Source organism: Zalophus californianus, chromosome 11 (genome assembly GCF_009762305.2).
Source record: "Zalophus californianus isolate mZalCal1 chromosome 11, mZalCal1.pri.v2, whole genome shotgun sequence".
Lineage (NCBI taxonomy): Eukaryota > Metazoa > Chordata > Mammalia > Carnivora > Otariidae > Zalophus > Zalophus californianus.
The window spans coordinates 38,825,755-38,842,760 of record NC_045605.1 but is presented as its reverse complement, the minus strand read 5'-3'; the positions used below and the strand labels follow the sequence as shown (position 1 = coordinate 38,842,760).

The 17,006-nt window shown below is 38.8% G+C and overlaps 1 protein-coding gene across 13 annotated transcripts in view; it reads left to right on the top strand.

The window, feature by feature from the left end:
• CEP295 (centrosomal protein 295) overlaps positions 1-17,006 on the top strand; it is a 52,851-nt gene that overhangs the window by 20,952 nt on the left and 14,893 nt on the right. For 11 of the 13 annotated variants that reach the window (XR_003517471.2, XR_003517472.2, XM_027579814.2 and 8 more), the window contains 9 exons: positions 1,651-1,834; positions 2,236-2,403; positions 4,665-4,886; positions 8,584-8,676; positions 8,820-8,935; positions 11,009-11,146; positions 11,608-11,705; positions 11,977-15,469; positions 16,725-16,893. Coding sequence is in view for 11 of the 13 variants with exons in the window: in XM_027579814.2 (XP_027435615.2) it covers positions 1,651-1,834; positions 2,236-2,403; positions 4,665-4,886; positions 8,584-8,676; positions 8,820-8,935; positions 11,009-11,146; positions 11,608-11,705; positions 11,977-15,469; positions 16,725-16,893 (4,681 nt within the window). In the remaining 2 variants the exon portion in view is untranslated. The remainder of the gene's footprint in view (positions 1-1,650; positions 1,835-2,235; positions 2,404-4,664; positions 4,887-8,583; positions 8,677-8,819; positions 8,936-11,008; positions 11,147-11,607; positions 11,706-11,976; positions 15,470-16,724; positions 16,894-17,006) is intronic. The other 2 variants (XM_027579812.2, XM_027579810.2) reach the window with 1 other exon arrangement.

The following is a 17,006-nucleotide window of genomic DNA, read 5'->3' as shown; positions in this document are numbered from 1 at the left end:
TCCTGAAACGTAGCATAAAAATGATTCATTTTCGAAGTCAAACCATTTCTTCTGTATTTGACTAATACATTTGGATGTTTCAAACACTCATGTGAAGAGTGAGTTTTTAAGTATTTCTGTGGGAATTAAAGGTCTTAAAGTTCATTGGTATAATAATTTTAACTGATTTATAAACGACCTTCCTTAAATTTTTAGATTTTGTAAACTGGGAGTAAATTATGACTAAAATAACTGATTGTCTGAATTATTACCAGTAATTCTCATCTAAGATTTAAACTGATAGAAAAGCAATTATAAACTGAACGCATTCTTCCATAAATCAGAGTGTTTAGTAGTTAAGAAGGTGGACTCCACAGTCCGCCTGGAATTTTCTCCCTTCTTCACTGCTTAGCTGGTTGACCTCAGGCAAGTTACCTAACATCTCTGAATTCTGTTTTATTGTCTGTTTTGTGAGGATTAAATGAGTTAAAGCCCTTAGAATTGTGCCCGGAACTTCATAGGCTCACAGCAAATGTCAGTGGTGATGGTAGTTATTATAAAATAATTCAAATAGAATAATATGCCATACTTTCAGTGAGCCAGAAATCATATATTCAGATAACGTTGAAAATTTAGTGAAATCGTTTGAATCTTAATACAAAAGAAATGAATTTATAAAACTTTATATAAGAATAAGTAGTGTTTGTATTATCACTTGGCAAACACTATTACACGGGCTCTCTGCCTTTTGACTTAGTGTCTCTTATGTGAGAATGGTCATCAAAACGTGCAGTCTCACCACTGGTAGAGGATTTCCTTTTCCCTGGGGAAGCCTTTTTGCTGCAGACCGCATTGTGCCTTGGGATCTTAACTTCCTCCTAGAGTCTGTTGTAACTAGTATTTGGCTTCTACCTGCTTCTCCAATACTATCTTTTCTCCTTGTGCATACCCTTTCTACCCATACCCTAGAGCAGTGTATTCTCCCCGAATGCCCTGTGCCTTCATCCCCATACCTCTGTGCTCCAGCTACTCTTTCTTACTTGTACTCCTTCTCTTTCACCCACTTCTATCTGGCTAAATCCTCAACTCGGGATGAGAGGTCTTCCCTTATCGTTCCTCATTATCCTTCACCACCAAAACGTAGTTAGATAACCTCACCAAAACATTGTACTTAAACTTTCATATTAGCCAGTAACAAGAAATATCTGTTAAGCCAGTCACTCTGGATCTTGGTCCTTACCCAGGACTGTTACGTACATTCTGCTGGCTGCAGGGAGAACTGGAACAAAGTACCCTGCAGGAGCCACGGCAGCTCACAGAGACTGTCACTTCACAGCCATCCTGAGAAAGGAGATCTGTAACCAGCAGACAATTTGGAAACCTTGTGGCTGACCTGTCCTTCCATAATGCTAACGTAATACTAATTACCTGCATGTTGATCTCTAGGCTAGGAGTGAGATTGTGTTCCGAGCATCTCACGTGGTACCTGGCTTTCAATAAATGTCTTTGAATGGACAGTTAATGTCTTTTTGTGGCAGAACACAGGGAAGGGGCAGGGAGAAAACTCCAGGCCTTGTTCCTCATGATTTCTCCACTTTTCCCTTCCTGTTAATGTTACTGTCTAAAGTCTGTGACCGAACTGTTGTTGATTAAGTCCCTCTGTTCTTGAAGACTCAGGAGAAACTAATGAAAGAACTCAAACAGCTCCAACAAGAGGACCTGGCACGTAGGAGACAGACTGTAGCGCAGATGCCACCGCAACTAGTCGAGCTTCCGTACAAACGCAGTGAAATGAAGGAAGACTGGCAGAGAGAGCTGGAATTTGCCTTTGAAGACATGTACAATGCAGACAGGAGTAAGACTCTTTCACTTGCCATAAGCTTTCAGCAGTGCTTCTAAGTGTTTTGCTGGGGGAATATGTTTGTATTGACAAAGCAGTTTTTATGTTGGGATGAGTTCTCGGTTTGAAAGAGACCCTCATATTTTAGACTTAGAAATGATAATGACCTTTCATGGGGCGCCTGGGTGGCTCAGTCGGTTAAGCATCTGCCTTTGGCTCAGGTCATGATCCCGGGGTCCTGGGATCGAGCCCCGCATCGGGTTCCTTGCTCAGCAGGGAGCCTGCTTGTGTTCACTGTCTCTCTCTCTCTGACAAATAAATAAAATCCTAAAAAACAAATGGCCTTTAAAATTTTATGCTCAAGTTCTTTTTAGTCATTTCAGAATGGAAACCTATCTCTCTCTTTCTTTACTGAGAAGTGAAAGGAAACTTGATTTTGCACCTCGAACCAGAAACTTTGCCCACTGTGACTGATCAGATCCAAGATGAAGAACTGGACCTTTCAATGGAACAAGAAAGTGTAGGAGAAACTGAAAACATTCCAGTGACAGAAGCTGAAACAATATGTTCTAGTGAAGCAGACGGTAAAAACAACTTCTGAGCTGAATATTACCATATTTCATAGAAAAAAAAATGCTAGTAATTTGCCAACAGGAAAATCTGGTCTAATTTTAGTGCAAACAAATGACTAATACTAATGGGAGTGATGGAAGAAAGAAGCCATGTTTTTAGATTTTCCATCATTAAATATCCTTTTCATATACATAGGAAAGTCATTTTGTTCACATGTACATATAGTCTGAAGATTTTTAGGTTATTTAAGTTAGATGCCCAATTCTGAATTTCTTTGAAGGTTCAGCATTATCTTTAGACTTTCATCAAATCAGCAAAGATCTTGCTATGTTAATTACTGCTAAGTACTTCATGAACAATAATGAGTAACACAAACTTCAGTCTCTCTTCTGAACTTCACCTCTATCCCCACCATTCTTAATTCTTTCACTTGGCTGTCTCACAGCTACTTAAAGCTCCCTGTCTGACTATACATTTAAACCTCCCTTGCGTACTGAAACCTTGTCTTCCTCATGTTAGTGAATGGTACCACAATCTGTAATTGTCTTAAGCCAGACCAGTGAACATTACCTGTAACACCTCCCCCTTTACTTCATGTCTCCTTAGAGACCAAGTTCTCTTTATTTTGATCTCTCCCGCCTCCCTACCACCTACTAATACTGCCTTTGTTCAAAACCACTCAAGCTTATAAATCTTTATCTTATACTGTGGATAGGTAGCCCTTTGAGGTTCCAACTCTATGTGGGTCTCCTGTTCGGACTCCTTGGGTGAGACTCCTATTAGACTCTCGGTTCTATCCCTGCCTCCTATGTCCACACTGCTGTCTAACAGTGTAAGGTTACTGTGGTTTGTCAGAAACATCAGAAGATGGGTTTAAGGTTCACTTCCTTCCAGAATTCCCAGTTATACTTTCTTTCTAGCCTCTGAAGAATCTTTGATTTCCTTACCAGATCAGCAGTGCCTTTAAGGAAGATAGTTTTACTGTTTCATCCAGCGTTTTCAGTTTTTTAATTGGGAGTATTATTCAGATCTCTAGTTTGTCAGAATTGTAATTCTTGCCTTATCCAAAGGGACAGTTACTTTTCAGCTCCTGCTAATCCCATTTGGAATTGCTCAATGTTGCCAGTTCTCTTGATTTTTCAAAAGAATGTAGGAATCCCATTGATTCAAAAAATTCTTTTTTTTTTAATATTGGCAACAAATTTAATTTCTTAAATATGCATGTGTCACAGACTAATGATGATTGAAAGAAGGCAGAAAAGAATACCTAACTATAATTCCATATTTATGAAGTTAAAGTAAACAGACAAAACTAATCTGGTCTTGAGATTAGAACAGTGGTTATCTTTAGGGTTGAACTGAATGGGAAGGGGCATGAGGGAGCTTTCTAGGTGCTCATAATGTTCTACATAATGATCTGGATGGTGTTACATAGATACATGTAAAACTCTTTGAGCTCTACTCTTAGGTTTTGTGTACTTTATTGTTTGTAAGTTAAAATTACAAAGTTTTTTAAAAAGTATGTCAGGCAAAACTGTAGTTCGCCAGTTTTCAACTTTAATGGATTTCTTAAATTTTATTCCTTGATTAAGCCAGAGAACCATGTATTTACAGCACAGTTTTGTCCCCTTAGAGAATTGTTTGTACTATGCTGAGTTTTGGTGTTGTACCACCAACCCATAGGGAAGAATGTTTGGGGAAATAACTGAAGAATTTTCTTTTTAACTGAAAGGGATCTCTTTATGAAGATAGGTGGGAAAAATTTTCTCCAGATAGTACCAGGAATAATTTGGGAGCACCTGATTGGCTTTTAAGGTTATAACTAGTTAATGTTTTCCTCTGTAGCTTACTAAGAAGTACAGACCCATATTTGGGACCCTTCTCTAGGATAGAGTATAAAATCTTACAGAACATTTTGAATGCTAATCTCACACAGGTTAATTATGTGATATGCATTCTGTTGACATTTAGCAAGCAGAATAAACCTCTCCGTGATAAATTTTAAGCTTAAAATTGGTGTTGCATGCATATTGTTGGAAAATAGTTGAATTTTGGTGCCTTTATTTAAATTTAAATTGAAAATTATTCTTGGTTATAAAATTGCAGTTGGGGTCAAATATAATTGTACATGCTGTTAAATTATAAATGAAAAAATATAGAGGAATATAAAGTGCTTTTATCTTAACTAGTGTTTGTGCGGTTGCTAAGTAAAATGGAATAATTTGCTTGGCATAGAACAGGTCCTAAGTAAGTTTTTTTTCTTTTCTTTTAGTTCCCTTGGCAATGAAGACCCACCAGGTCCCTTCAAAAATTCTTTTTAAGAAATTATTAAATAAGATCCGAAGCCAAAAATCTCTCTGGACAATTAAATCCACGTCTGAGGATGAAAGTGAAGTGATCACAACTCTTAGTGAAACTGAGAGTAAAGCACCAACAGTCGAATCAGGAGCAACTGTTGGTGAAGAGAGAGCATCATCTTCTGGGCAGGAACAAGGTGGTTCTCTCCAAGAGTCTCATTTTGTAGCACACAGACCCTTTCTAAGTTGTTCAAAAATATGCTCATTCCTGAAACATCAAAGAATAGTGGTCAAAAGGAAGAAAATGCTTAAAGCCAATAGTGCTGCTACTTCAAGGCAGTAAATGTTTAAAAACCTTCATGAACCTTCTTCCAGACACACTTTAACGTAGTAGTAGTATTTATACATGGTTGACTCTTGAAAAACAGGTTTGAACTACATGGGTCCAATTATATGCTTGGTTTTTTTGCATAAACAGAAGATTTTTTGAAGGTTGTGACAGTTTGAGAAAACAGAGAAACTGCACAGCCTAAAGTTACAGAAAAAATTAGGAAGGTATTTTAAGAATATAGCATGTAATACATATACAAAATATGTATTAATCAACTGAGTATGTTATTGGTAAGGCTCCCAGCCAACACAGGCTATTAGTAAAGTTTTTGGAGAGTCAGAAGTTGTAAGTGGGAGGGTTTGGCTTCTAACTCTGGCGTTGTTCAAGGGTCAGCCGTATATATTAGTAATAGTCCAGTGTAACTGATGAATCAGAATTAACCAGTTTGTTATTGTTAAAACATTTAGCCAGTTTCTAATTTTTCTTGTTATTTTTTTGTGCTATTGTGAGCATCTTTTTAGCGGTCTTTGCGTACATCTTTATTTCCTTAGGAACAACTCTTGAAAGAATTCCTGAATCAAAGAATATGAACGGGTTAACAGCTTTGAATACATGGTATTGTGTGTTTATTTCACATTGCCACCAGAAATTTGGTTTCTTTGTCACTCTTAAAGAAGTTTTTTTTGGTAGATGAAAAGGCTGTGAAATAAATTTCCAGAAGTTAGAAAGGTCAAGCCAGAACATTATGTGGAGTTACAGACTAACAAATGAGTCGTGATTATGTAATTCCTTTCTTTTTTTTTTCTTAGAGTTTTATCTTCTGTATTTTTTAAAAAATATGATTGGATTTGTATGGAAGTATTTTGCTACCAGGCTTCTGAAAGAAGTGATATACAGTCTGTGTCTAGATTTTGGACTTTATCCTAAGTACAACAGGAGATCTGGAACTAATTTCTTCACTTGACCTCTTGATAACACCCTCTTAGTTTTCCTACCTTAGTGGCTCCTCCTTTTTGATTTCTTTCGCTGCTGTTCTCATCTCTACAACCACTAGTCATCGCTCCCAGAGCTTGTTTCTCAGATGCTTTCACACTCCCTGGTTGAATGCTATTGTCATGACTTTACATTATCATCTTTATTCTGATGACATGAGTGTCTTTCTAGCCTTGACCTCTCCTTTGAACTCCACTCATTTACTTAAATGTCTATTTGACATCTTATAATCACATCTTAAACTTTTCCAAAAGTGAACTCTTAATATCCCTTCCCACCCTCCCCTTGCTTTTCCTACATACTTCCACATTTCAGTAAGTGGCAATGAAATTCTGTCACTCAAGTCGAAAAGCTTGGCGTTCTAGTTCCCATTCTTCATATCCTACATCCAAATCATTGCCAATCCTGTTGGTCTCACTTCTAAAACCTATCCACACTCCAGCCAGTTCTCACCACCTACCATCCTGGTTTAAGCTGTGCTTCTTGTCCAATGTAAATTCTTGGCAGTGGCCTCCTAACTGGTCTGTCTTCAGATTTTGCACCTCCCTGCTACGATCTAGTCCCAGAATCTTCTTAAAATCCAAATCACCTCTAGTCATTGCTCGGGGAAGCCTCCCAACAACTACCCAATTCATTCAGTTAAAACCAAAGTACTTACAGTGGCATCAAAGCCTTGTATAATACATACACATATACACCCCTCTCCCACCATTTCTTTCACCCTCACTTTCTCTAACTTCATTTTCTCCCACACCTCCCTCCCAAACTACTCAACCATAAGCACTGGCTTCCTGGCTGTTCCTCGAACACAGCAAACATGACTTACATGGTCTTTGCAAATTGCTGGTCTTTTTGGCTGGGGAGCTCTTGGATATTTCTGTGCCTCACTCACTTTCTTTAGATACTTGTTGAGACATGGCTTTCTCAGCGAGGCCTTCTCTGTTCACTCTGTATAAAATGGCAAGTTTTGGGGCACCTGGGTGGCTCAGTCTTTAAGCATCTGCCTTCGGCTCAGGTTGTGGTCCCGGGGTCCTGGGATCGAGCCCCACATCGGGCTCCCTGCTCCGCGGGAAGCCTGCTTCTTCCTCTGCCTCTCCCCCTGCTTGTGTTCCCTCTCGCTTTGTCTCTCTCTGTCAAATAAATAAACAGAATCTTTAAAAAAATAATAAAATGGCAAGTTTCTACACTCCTCCTCCTCCTATAGCCTTCACTCCCTACCCCCCTTACCCTACTTTTTCTCCATAGCTCTTACCTTCACTCCTTCCATTGCTCTTACAAGCAGCTCTTGTACCATAAATTTACTTCCTTGGTTTATTTGCTTCTTGACCCTTTCTCCACCCTGTACATCCTCCAGTTCCACTGAAGAGACGAACTGGGTTTTCTTCATTGCTATATCCCCAGGGCAAGACCAGTGCCTTGGATATAAAAGATGCTCAATTAGTATTTGCTGGATTGAGTAGCTTAAAACAAGAGTGGTTTGGAAGTCACATGTAGATATGATATTTAAAGCCACGGGCATAGAAGAACTCTTTTAGGAGAAAGAATTTGGTGAGGAGAGGTCTTATGAGACCATTTGAGGAACTCCAGCATTTAGAAGATGACTAAAGAAGGGGCAGACAGCAAAGGTGTCCAAAAGGAGTGGCCGACAAAGTAGGAGAGAGTGTGGTTTTGGAATTCAGTAAAAGGAGGCTCTTTCATCTTCAATCCATAACCACGTTATTTTTTTTAAAAGGCCCCGTATGAGTTGGCTTTCTCCCGCATAATCTTGCTTCATTCGTCCTCCTGTTTGTCTGACTCCATCTCTTATTCATTCCTGCCTCCCCACCTTCTTTACCTGGCTGATTCCTTCTTACCTTTCAGATGCCTTCCTAAATGTCATTTCCTAAGACAATCTCACCTGAGCCCCTAGTCTAATTCAGATTCTCCTGTAATACTCTACTGCATAATCCTTTCTCTTATATAGATAGCACTTACCAGTTACTAGTTTTGTAATTTTTTCTTAGGAAGATTAATGTTTCTGTCCCCCCACTTGCCCTGTAAAACCTCCTTTAGGCCTTTTTAAAATTTGCCACTGTATCCCCAGCATGCAGCACATAAGTAGGAGCTGCATAAATGAGTGAGTGATTGAATGCTTGATGCAGAGTTTCTGACTACCCTGATACGGTCTAAGAAACTGCTTTAACTTCCTTCTCCGTTCTGATTTCAGAAATAAGAAAAATCCTATCTAAAAATGGCAGGGATACATTCCTTAAGCTTCTCTTTAAACTTAGGTGTCTTGCTTATTCTGTTCTTCTTTGCTTTTTCCTGGTGTTTGAAACTGTCAGTAAACCTTTTTAATCAGTTCTTCATTTTTTTCCTTTTGGTTCACAATTTTAGTCTCCCATCTGTCTTCTGGTACTAGGCTCAAGTTTAATGGATAAAATATGCAGTCATCTGGAACATGACTGGATCTTAACTAAATATGACAGAGGGACCAAAATTGAATTGTTAATCCGAATGCAGGTTTTTGTTACTTTGTTCAGATTTAGGCTTACAGTGATAATATGTTCCTAATAATATATCTACTACAGTTGCTGAGAGTGATACTCTAACAGTTGACTCTGGACCACTTACTAGTGAAGAGAAAGCACTTTCATTGGATACAGACTCTGAAAAGGAACAAGGTATTTGTTTTTTATCACATTCTCAAGTTAAAGTTGCTCAACTTAACATTTTTTTCCTAACAAAATTACATATGTGGTAAATGAATAAAGAGAATTATAGCGGTGTCAGAATTCTAAATTATTGAAACTAATTTTTGTTTTAGGGATTCTCTTAGAAATAAAGGAGGCTCAGCCTATCACAGCTGTAGCTCAGAGTTCAGTTCTACTTCATCCTCAAGAAGCAGCAGCCAGAATTAGAATGGCAGCAAGGCAGAAACAGGTAATCTGAAATTTTTATTTTTAGAGGTTTCTTTCTTCCCCTAGGTTCTATAATTTTGTGTGATCAATGAAATTTGTCTTACTGTCTGGCTGCTTTTGATACTATTTCTTCTGTCTTGTTTTATTCATTCAGCTGATAGAAGATACTTCATCTTTGCTTATATTACTCATTTGACCCTTACTGCATTCTGTTTTGTATTTAATACTTTTCGTTAAAGACAGAGACTGTCTTTTTTGAAAATTCTATTTACTTTACATAGTTTCTGGTGCAATGCTTTGTACATAGTAAGTCTTCAATAAATGTTGAATTCATCTAGGCTTTATAACCTCAAAAGTTTTTTTGAAAAATAGTATTTCAGAAGAAAGATTGTTAATTCAACCTCCTTAACTATAATTTTGGTCCCATTTGCTTTAATACAAGATTTTTTTTTAACAGATTTCCTTGAAAAATGTTAATTGTCACTAAGCTAGTTAGTTTATAGTCATACAGCTGGGGAGTAAGAATTCTATAAACCAGTATTTCTTCTCAGATGAGTGTTTTCTAATCAGTATTCTAAAGCAGTATCGTCCAACAGAGCTTTCTCTGGTTATGGAAATGTTCCATATCTATGTCCCATTATGGTACCTCCTAGCTGCATGGGCTATTGAATACTTGAAATATGATTAGTATAACGAGTAACTGAATTTTCAGTTTTATTTAACTTTAATTCATTTAAATTTTAAGAGTCACATGTAGCTAGTAACTATAGTGTTGATAGTGTGGTTCTAGAGGTACTACAGAACTGTAAATGGTCTAAGTTCAGTGGCTCCCATGAGTGAGGGGAAAGTAGGGAGGATGCAGACAAGAACTCAGCTGTAGCCACTCTTGCCTGATTAGGAATAGGTGAAATACCAGATTGAGACATTTTTTATTTTGAAAACAAGATCATTCTTCATTTTCTGTAGCAGAAGTGTTCCTCTTTATAAAACTTCCCATACATTCCTTGTTCTACTTATTCAGTAAATATTTGTGTCTGCTGCTGCAACATCGATGGAATATGGGAACATGCTAACTGAAAGAAGGCGGTCACATAAGAGCACATATTGTATAATTTTATTTATTTTAATATCCAGAATAGGCAAATACTTAGAGACAGCAAGTAGATTAATAATTGGTAAGGTTGAGTCTGGTGGAAGGATGAGGGGAAAGCAGGAAAGAGGAATGCCTGCTAGTGTGTATGGGGTTTCTTCTTGGGGTACTGAAAAAGTCCTAAAATTAGTTTGTGGTAATGTTTGCACAACCCTGTGAATATATAAAAAGGCTGAAGTGAATACTTTGAATGGGTGAATTTTACGGTATGTGAAGTATTTCTCAAAGCTTTAGAAAAAGTTTAAAAATATGTCTATTTATTTAATATGTGTGTTCTATGGACTGTAGTAGGTACTGGATTTAGCACACAACCAGTCAGACTAGTCCCTGTCCTTACGAAGTGTGGAGCTCCTCTGACATGTTCTAAGTACTTGGATCTCTGGGTGTTCGTGTGCGTGTGTGTGTGTGTTGGTGTAATACTAGAGTTTATGTGTCAGCCCTCTGCCATTGTCTTCCCGTCTGTTTCACACCTGACAGAAGACACAGAATGTTGCTCATGTATTATTTGGCCTCTAGATAACTGCACTCCTTTATGGGTATGCCTAAGAAGTCAAATTATTTGTGAGGCCTTGATATTTAATTTCTTCGGTCATTTTTCTTTCTGAGAACACTGTAAATTTAAAGATGTGAACACAGAATTTGGCTGAGCATCATTTGCTGCTTCTCTGGAGGTGGGTCTTGAGTGGTGAGCAAGGTTTCACCATGCTCCCACAGGACATAGGGACAGTTAATGTGTTTATTTTTTCCTTCCCTTTTTCTCCTTACCCCTTTCCCATCGCACCCTCTTCCTCCCTCTGGCAGGAGCAGTAACAGATAAAACATTACCACTTTCTTCTCGGGTAACTGGTATTCTTGGTGATGAGATCGGTTTCTTGTCAATGTAATTCATATAAACTTTTCTTTTGTCTGAGTTTGTTGTTAATAGATAGTATTTTTGTTACTTAGATAATGGAAATAGAAGAGCAGAAGCAAAAGCAGTTGGAATTACTTGAACAAATTGAACAACAGAAGTTACGATTAGAAACTGATTGCTTCAAGGCTCAGCTGGAAGAAGAAAAAAGGAAAAGAACTCAGCAGACTGGGGTAGGTTGCAGGAAATCTCATCCCTACATAGATTGTTGGGGATAAGAAAACATGAGCAGTCGTAGCATTCAGGAAAGTAAAATGCATTTCTAATTTTTATTTGGTGATTTTTTTTCTTTTAACACTGTATGTGTGTGCATATATAGGTAGATATAGATACATGTATATATGAGCTTATACAAACCTAATGGCTTTCATCTTTCAGTTTCTAAAGGGTACCAGTATATGTGACCTTGATTTATAAATAATGTGTGTGTTGAGCTCTTGGACTTGGCACTAAAGGAGAATGGTGGATTACTTCATTTCTTAATAATGGAAGTGCCAGTCTTTTTTATGAAAAATAAAGCTGTATGAAAGTTTACAATTGTGGAACTTCAGTTTATATACAATACTTGTTTTTATTTTAAACAGGAACTTGTTTCTGGATTTGCCTTTTAATTAGTAGCTTTGTCGTTTATTAGGTTGGCACTGCTCCAACACCATGCACTGTAACTTCTGATGAAGATAATCATAGGCAGATGATTCGTAACTATCAACATCAGCTTTTACAGCAGAACAGGTATGAGCTAGGGTACAATTTATATGTGATGTACTGTGTGGCTACCTCTTCAGGATTTATTATTTGTTTTATATGAAGATCTAATCAGGATTCCCTTAGAACTACAGTATATATGTTTCCCTAAGAGCAATATGAATGTTGTTCTTTTTCCATCATGATAATGGCCAAACCTAAATTGCTATTTGTTAAATTTAATGTGTAGACACTTGAGAATATAGGGCATTTTTTTCATCAAGAAAGAATAATCTTTGGTTTTTTGTGCTTGTTTTAGGTTTCACAGACAGTCTGTTGAAACAGCCAGGAAACGATTACTCGAGTATCAGACTATGTTAAAAGGAAAGTACTCATCCGGGTTAGCCACTTCATTGATACCTGATTCTGTTACATCAGTACTGCCACAGAATTCTCAAAGACCCACTGTTATATCAGAGCATTGGGATCAAGGTCAGAGACCCAAGTTGAGTCCTAACAAATATCAACCTATACCATCCATACAGATCTCCAAATTAGAACAAGATTATTTTCAGGTTCCAAGACAAAGTCTCTTTCCACAAAGACAGGTAGAAACAGACAAATTAATCACTTCAGATGTTTTAGCCAGGCAGTCTTTGGAATCACAGGAACAGCCTAAGCAATTCTCACAGAGTGAAGTACAACAGAGAGACTATAAATTGGTTCATAAAGATTCTCATACACTTTCAAAGCCTTTGTCACATGACAGGCTGCTAATAATACAGGATCCTAAAGAAATAGCTGAAATATCTAGGGCAACAACTTTTCAAACTTTAGATCCCCAGCAAAGGTTCTCAGAAAACAAGGAAAGTATACCCTCCATCCTAACTGAACGTTCTTCATTCCAACCACTGGCAGCTGAGCATGCTTTTAGTTCTCTGCCTGCTGCAGTTGGATCTGGAAAAATCCAGGAATCCTTTTCAGCCATGAGCAAAAGTACAGTTTCTGTAAGTCATTCTGTAATCAGCCAAATGCAGGATAAGTCTTTGCCAACCTCAGAGAATATCACAGCCCAGCTGGGTAATTTGAAGGCTCTCCAACAACAGTTAGACCTACAGAAGGAAGTTCTTCGGTCAAGACAGGAAGCTCAGGAACGATTGCTTTTGTACAAACAGAAAGAATTGGAAGGACAGACTGGCCTCTCTGTCTCCCTTCCATTAGTATCTCTGGATTCATTTGCCACACTGCCTTCTGCCAGAGCTGAATCGGGGAGAATCCAGGAATCTTCTCCAGCCAGGGATGATACTGCAGTTCCCTCAGGCCATCTTGGGCTCCCACAACTTCCGGATAGGCTTTTGAGTTTTTCACAGCCTGTCTTACCACAGCAAGATAATTTTAAATTTCTCCAAGAACAGTTAAATATTCAGAGGGACAGCCTTCAGGCGAGGCGAGAAGCCCAGGAAGTATCATGTGTACATAAACAGAATGAATTGAATGGAAGAATATGGTCTGAACAGACTGCACCCCCTTCTCTCTCTTCTCACATAGCTCACCATACATTGACTTCACTACCTTCTGCTGGCACTCATTCTGGGAAGATCCAGGAGCAGTATTCATCTGAGAGTGCGAAGGGACTTCTCTCAGGCCAGTCTGAAAACCAAAAATCTCAGGTTGGGTCTTTGAGTTTCCTACAGCAGTTCCTACCTCTGCATGGTAGTTTGCAGTTGCCCCGAGAACAGGTGACTACACAGAGGGATGCTCTTCAGGCCGGGCGGGAAGTCCAGGCAGAATTGCTTTTGCATAGACAGAGGGATTTGGGAGACAGTAAGTCTGGGCAAATGAGTTCTTCACTTCCACCAGCGGTTTCTCCGTGTTTAGTTACTTCACAAACTTCTGCTCAAACTGAGCCAAGAAGAATTCAGAACTTTTATTTATCTGAAAAGGAGAGTGTTCTGCCCTCCAGTCGTCCGGTAATCCCAGCATTTCAGGATGAGCCTCGTGGTTTCCCACAGCATAACCTTCCAGGGCAAGAAAATTTGACAGCACTTCAAGAACAGTCTCACACACACAGGGTAATGCTTGGTGCTGAACGAGAAACTCGGGAATTTGTACACAAACCACATGAAGTAGAAAAAACAGTTTCTTCTGAACAGACTCGTACCTCTTTATCCCTGTCCCAGGTAGCTGAGTCTGAAAGATTCCGGGAATTTATGCCAATCAAGAGTGACAGTACAGTTCCCTTAAGCCAGTCTAAGATCCCGAGATTTCAGGGAAGACTGGGATTTTCACAACTTAGCTTGGAGGAACACCAAGAATGGCTGGACACAGAGAAGGTGGACCTTCATTTTAGCCAGAAAACCCAAGGAAATGTATCTTCAGAACAAACTGACTCCTCATTCGGACCCCAGGTAGGACAGCCTTCATTTACTTCATTACCTTCTGCTGAATCTGGTACAACCCAGGAGCCTCCTTCAATAGAGAGTGATAGTAAAAATTTTTCAAGCCATCTTCAGATCCCACAATTGCAGGATAGGCTTTTGAGGATATCACAACTTATTCGGCCTCAGCAAGATAATTTGAAGGCACTTGGAGAAAGGTTAGCTACCCAGAGAGAAGCTATCGTTCAATCTAGACAGGAAGCTCAGGAAGAATTACTTTTGCACAAACAGGGTGAGTGGAAGCAAGGAATATCTCCTGAGCAGGTTGGCTCCTCTTCCTTCCTACCCCCAGTTGTACAGCATTCATTTGCTTCATTACCCCTTAGCGAATCTGGAAGAATCCAAGAACCATGTTCAACTAAGAGTGATAATACAGGTTCCTCAAGACATTCTGAGGTACCAGGATTGCCTGATGGGCTTTTAGGTTTATCACAGCCTGTTTTACCTCAACAAGATCACTTGATTGCACTTCAACAGGAACACTTGCATGCACAAAGAAATTCTCTTCTGTGTGGCAAGAAAACCCAGAAAGAATTGGTTTTGCCCAGACAGTATAAATTTGAGGAAAAGTTATCTTCTGAGCATTTTGTCCAGCTTCCCCAGGGTGATTTGGAAGTACTTAAAGAGCAGTTAGAAATACAAAGGAAAGCCATTCGATCTAGACAGGAAGTCCAAGAAGAAGTACTTTTGCAAAGACTAAGTAAATTGGAGAAAAGGGTATCATCTGAGCAGATTAGCTCTTCATCATTATCCCAGATAGCACCGCCTGTTGCTGACTCTGAAAGAATCCAAAAGCCTCTTGCAACCAGAAGTAACAGTACTGTTCCCTCAAGTCATCCTGAGATCCCAACATCCCAGGATAGACTTTCGAGTTCATCACCACCTGTTCTGCCTCTGCAAGATATTTTGACAGCACAGTTGGACTTACAGAGGGAAATGGTGCATTCTAATGAGGAGGACCGGGAAGAACTGCTGTTAAACAAACAGACAAAATTGACTGAAAGTGAATCTGCCGAGCATGCTATTCCCTTTTTGTTTTTACCCACAGAAAGAGAGCATTCATTTATTCCACTGCCTTTTGCTGAAGTTAAATCTAAAAACCATGGTGAATTGTATTCATCTAAGAATGAACATGCAGCTCCCTCAAGCAATTCCATGACCCCCAGATTTCAAGATAGACTTGTGTGTTTTTCACAACCTGTCTTAACTCAGCAAGATAACATAGGACTTCAGAAGCAGCTGGATCTACAAAAGAAAGTTCTGCAATATAGCCAAAAAGCCCAAGAAGAATTGCTTGTACAGAGACAAACAACATTGCAGCAGCAGATACAGAAACATCAAGAGACTTTGAAGGATTTCTTTAAATATAATCAGGTATGTATTAAACTTGAATACCTAGAAATTAAATAAATAGAGGTAACCCGACTCAGACAAGCTAGATATTTTTTTTAATCTCAGGCCTAAGTAAATTCTCAGTTATTTGAGAATAAATGGTTTGACCTTAACTGCTTTAATTTTCTACCTTAAACACTGAAATTAAAACATAAAAATTGACTCTACCTTGCATGGTATTTATGAGGTTAATAGTCGTTTGAAGCCCAACTGATTTCAGCCTTAGTTTGACATAGCCAAATGCAAACACCATTAAAAATGCAGATTGTCATTTGAAGTTTTTTTATAAAGGGCTTTGAGCTTACCATAAGATTAAATTGCAAGGGCACTTGGGTGGCTCAGTCGGTTAAGCATCTGCCTTTGGCTCAGGTCATGATCCCGGGGTTCTGGGATCCAGTCCCGTGTTGGGCTCCCTGCTCAGCAGGGGTGGGGGGGGTCTGCTTCTCCCTCTGCCCCTCCCCCCAACTCGTGAGCACATGCGTGCGCGCTCGCTCGCAAAAATAAAGTCTTTTTTTTAAAAAAGATTAAATTGCAAAATAATTAGAATTTCTTTTATGCAAATAGCAAGTCTTGTGCTTTCTGTATAGCACTTTGTTGACATTTGTATTTGAATCAAAATTAGTACCACCTTTTTCCTTAAGTGACAGTATCACCACCTGTTCAAAAACTGGCATGATTTTAGGCTGATGGGCAGTTAGACATGCTGTTTGTTATTGAATTGGTGAGAAGACTCTGGCATGGTCACATTGACATTCATGGTTTCTCTGTAGGGGAGATCAGTATATTCTCCTGGATGTGAATCTATCCATTTCATTTTAATAGGCCACTTCCTGAATCTATGATTTAGTCTAAATAGAATTCTATAAATCCTTTGATGAAGCCTGAGTTGAGTTCATGAGAGCTTGAGTTGTAGAGATTTCCTGGTCATTTTAAGGAAAAGTAATGGGGAAAGAAAAGCAGGGAAGAATACTCAAGTATAATGTCTTACTAAAAGACACAGTAGAGGCTAAGTTTTTAAGCCCAAGCCCTGTGAAAGGCCATACTTTTCAATGGAAGTATCACCTTTTCTGTATTAGAAGCATTTCACATTTTTTTAAATCTCTAAAATTGTGGTAGTGTAATTGATGGAAATATTTGGTTGAGGTTCTAATTTAAGAAGGATGATACACATCTGGTGAATTCTTCACATGATCCCTCATCTTGTGTCATCCCCACCCTCAATTGTCCACTTTTTCAGATAAGTAAGCCCACAGCTGAAGGTGATGTAGAAACTCAGAAGCTCAGAGAGTGGCTTCCTCATCTCCAAGACCTAGCAGGAGATGATCAGGAAGGCATTAGTCTTGAGAGTAGGAGCAACTGTGGTGACAATCAGCTGCCTTCAGAAGAGAGTGGTATCAAGCAAAGTGGTAAGATAACTCCATTTTTTTATTGTAACTATCCTGATTATTCTTTACTTTCACCTTCAGCAACCTGGTGGCTGAAGAAAAGCTTGTAGTATGCTAACATTTGTACTATGCCT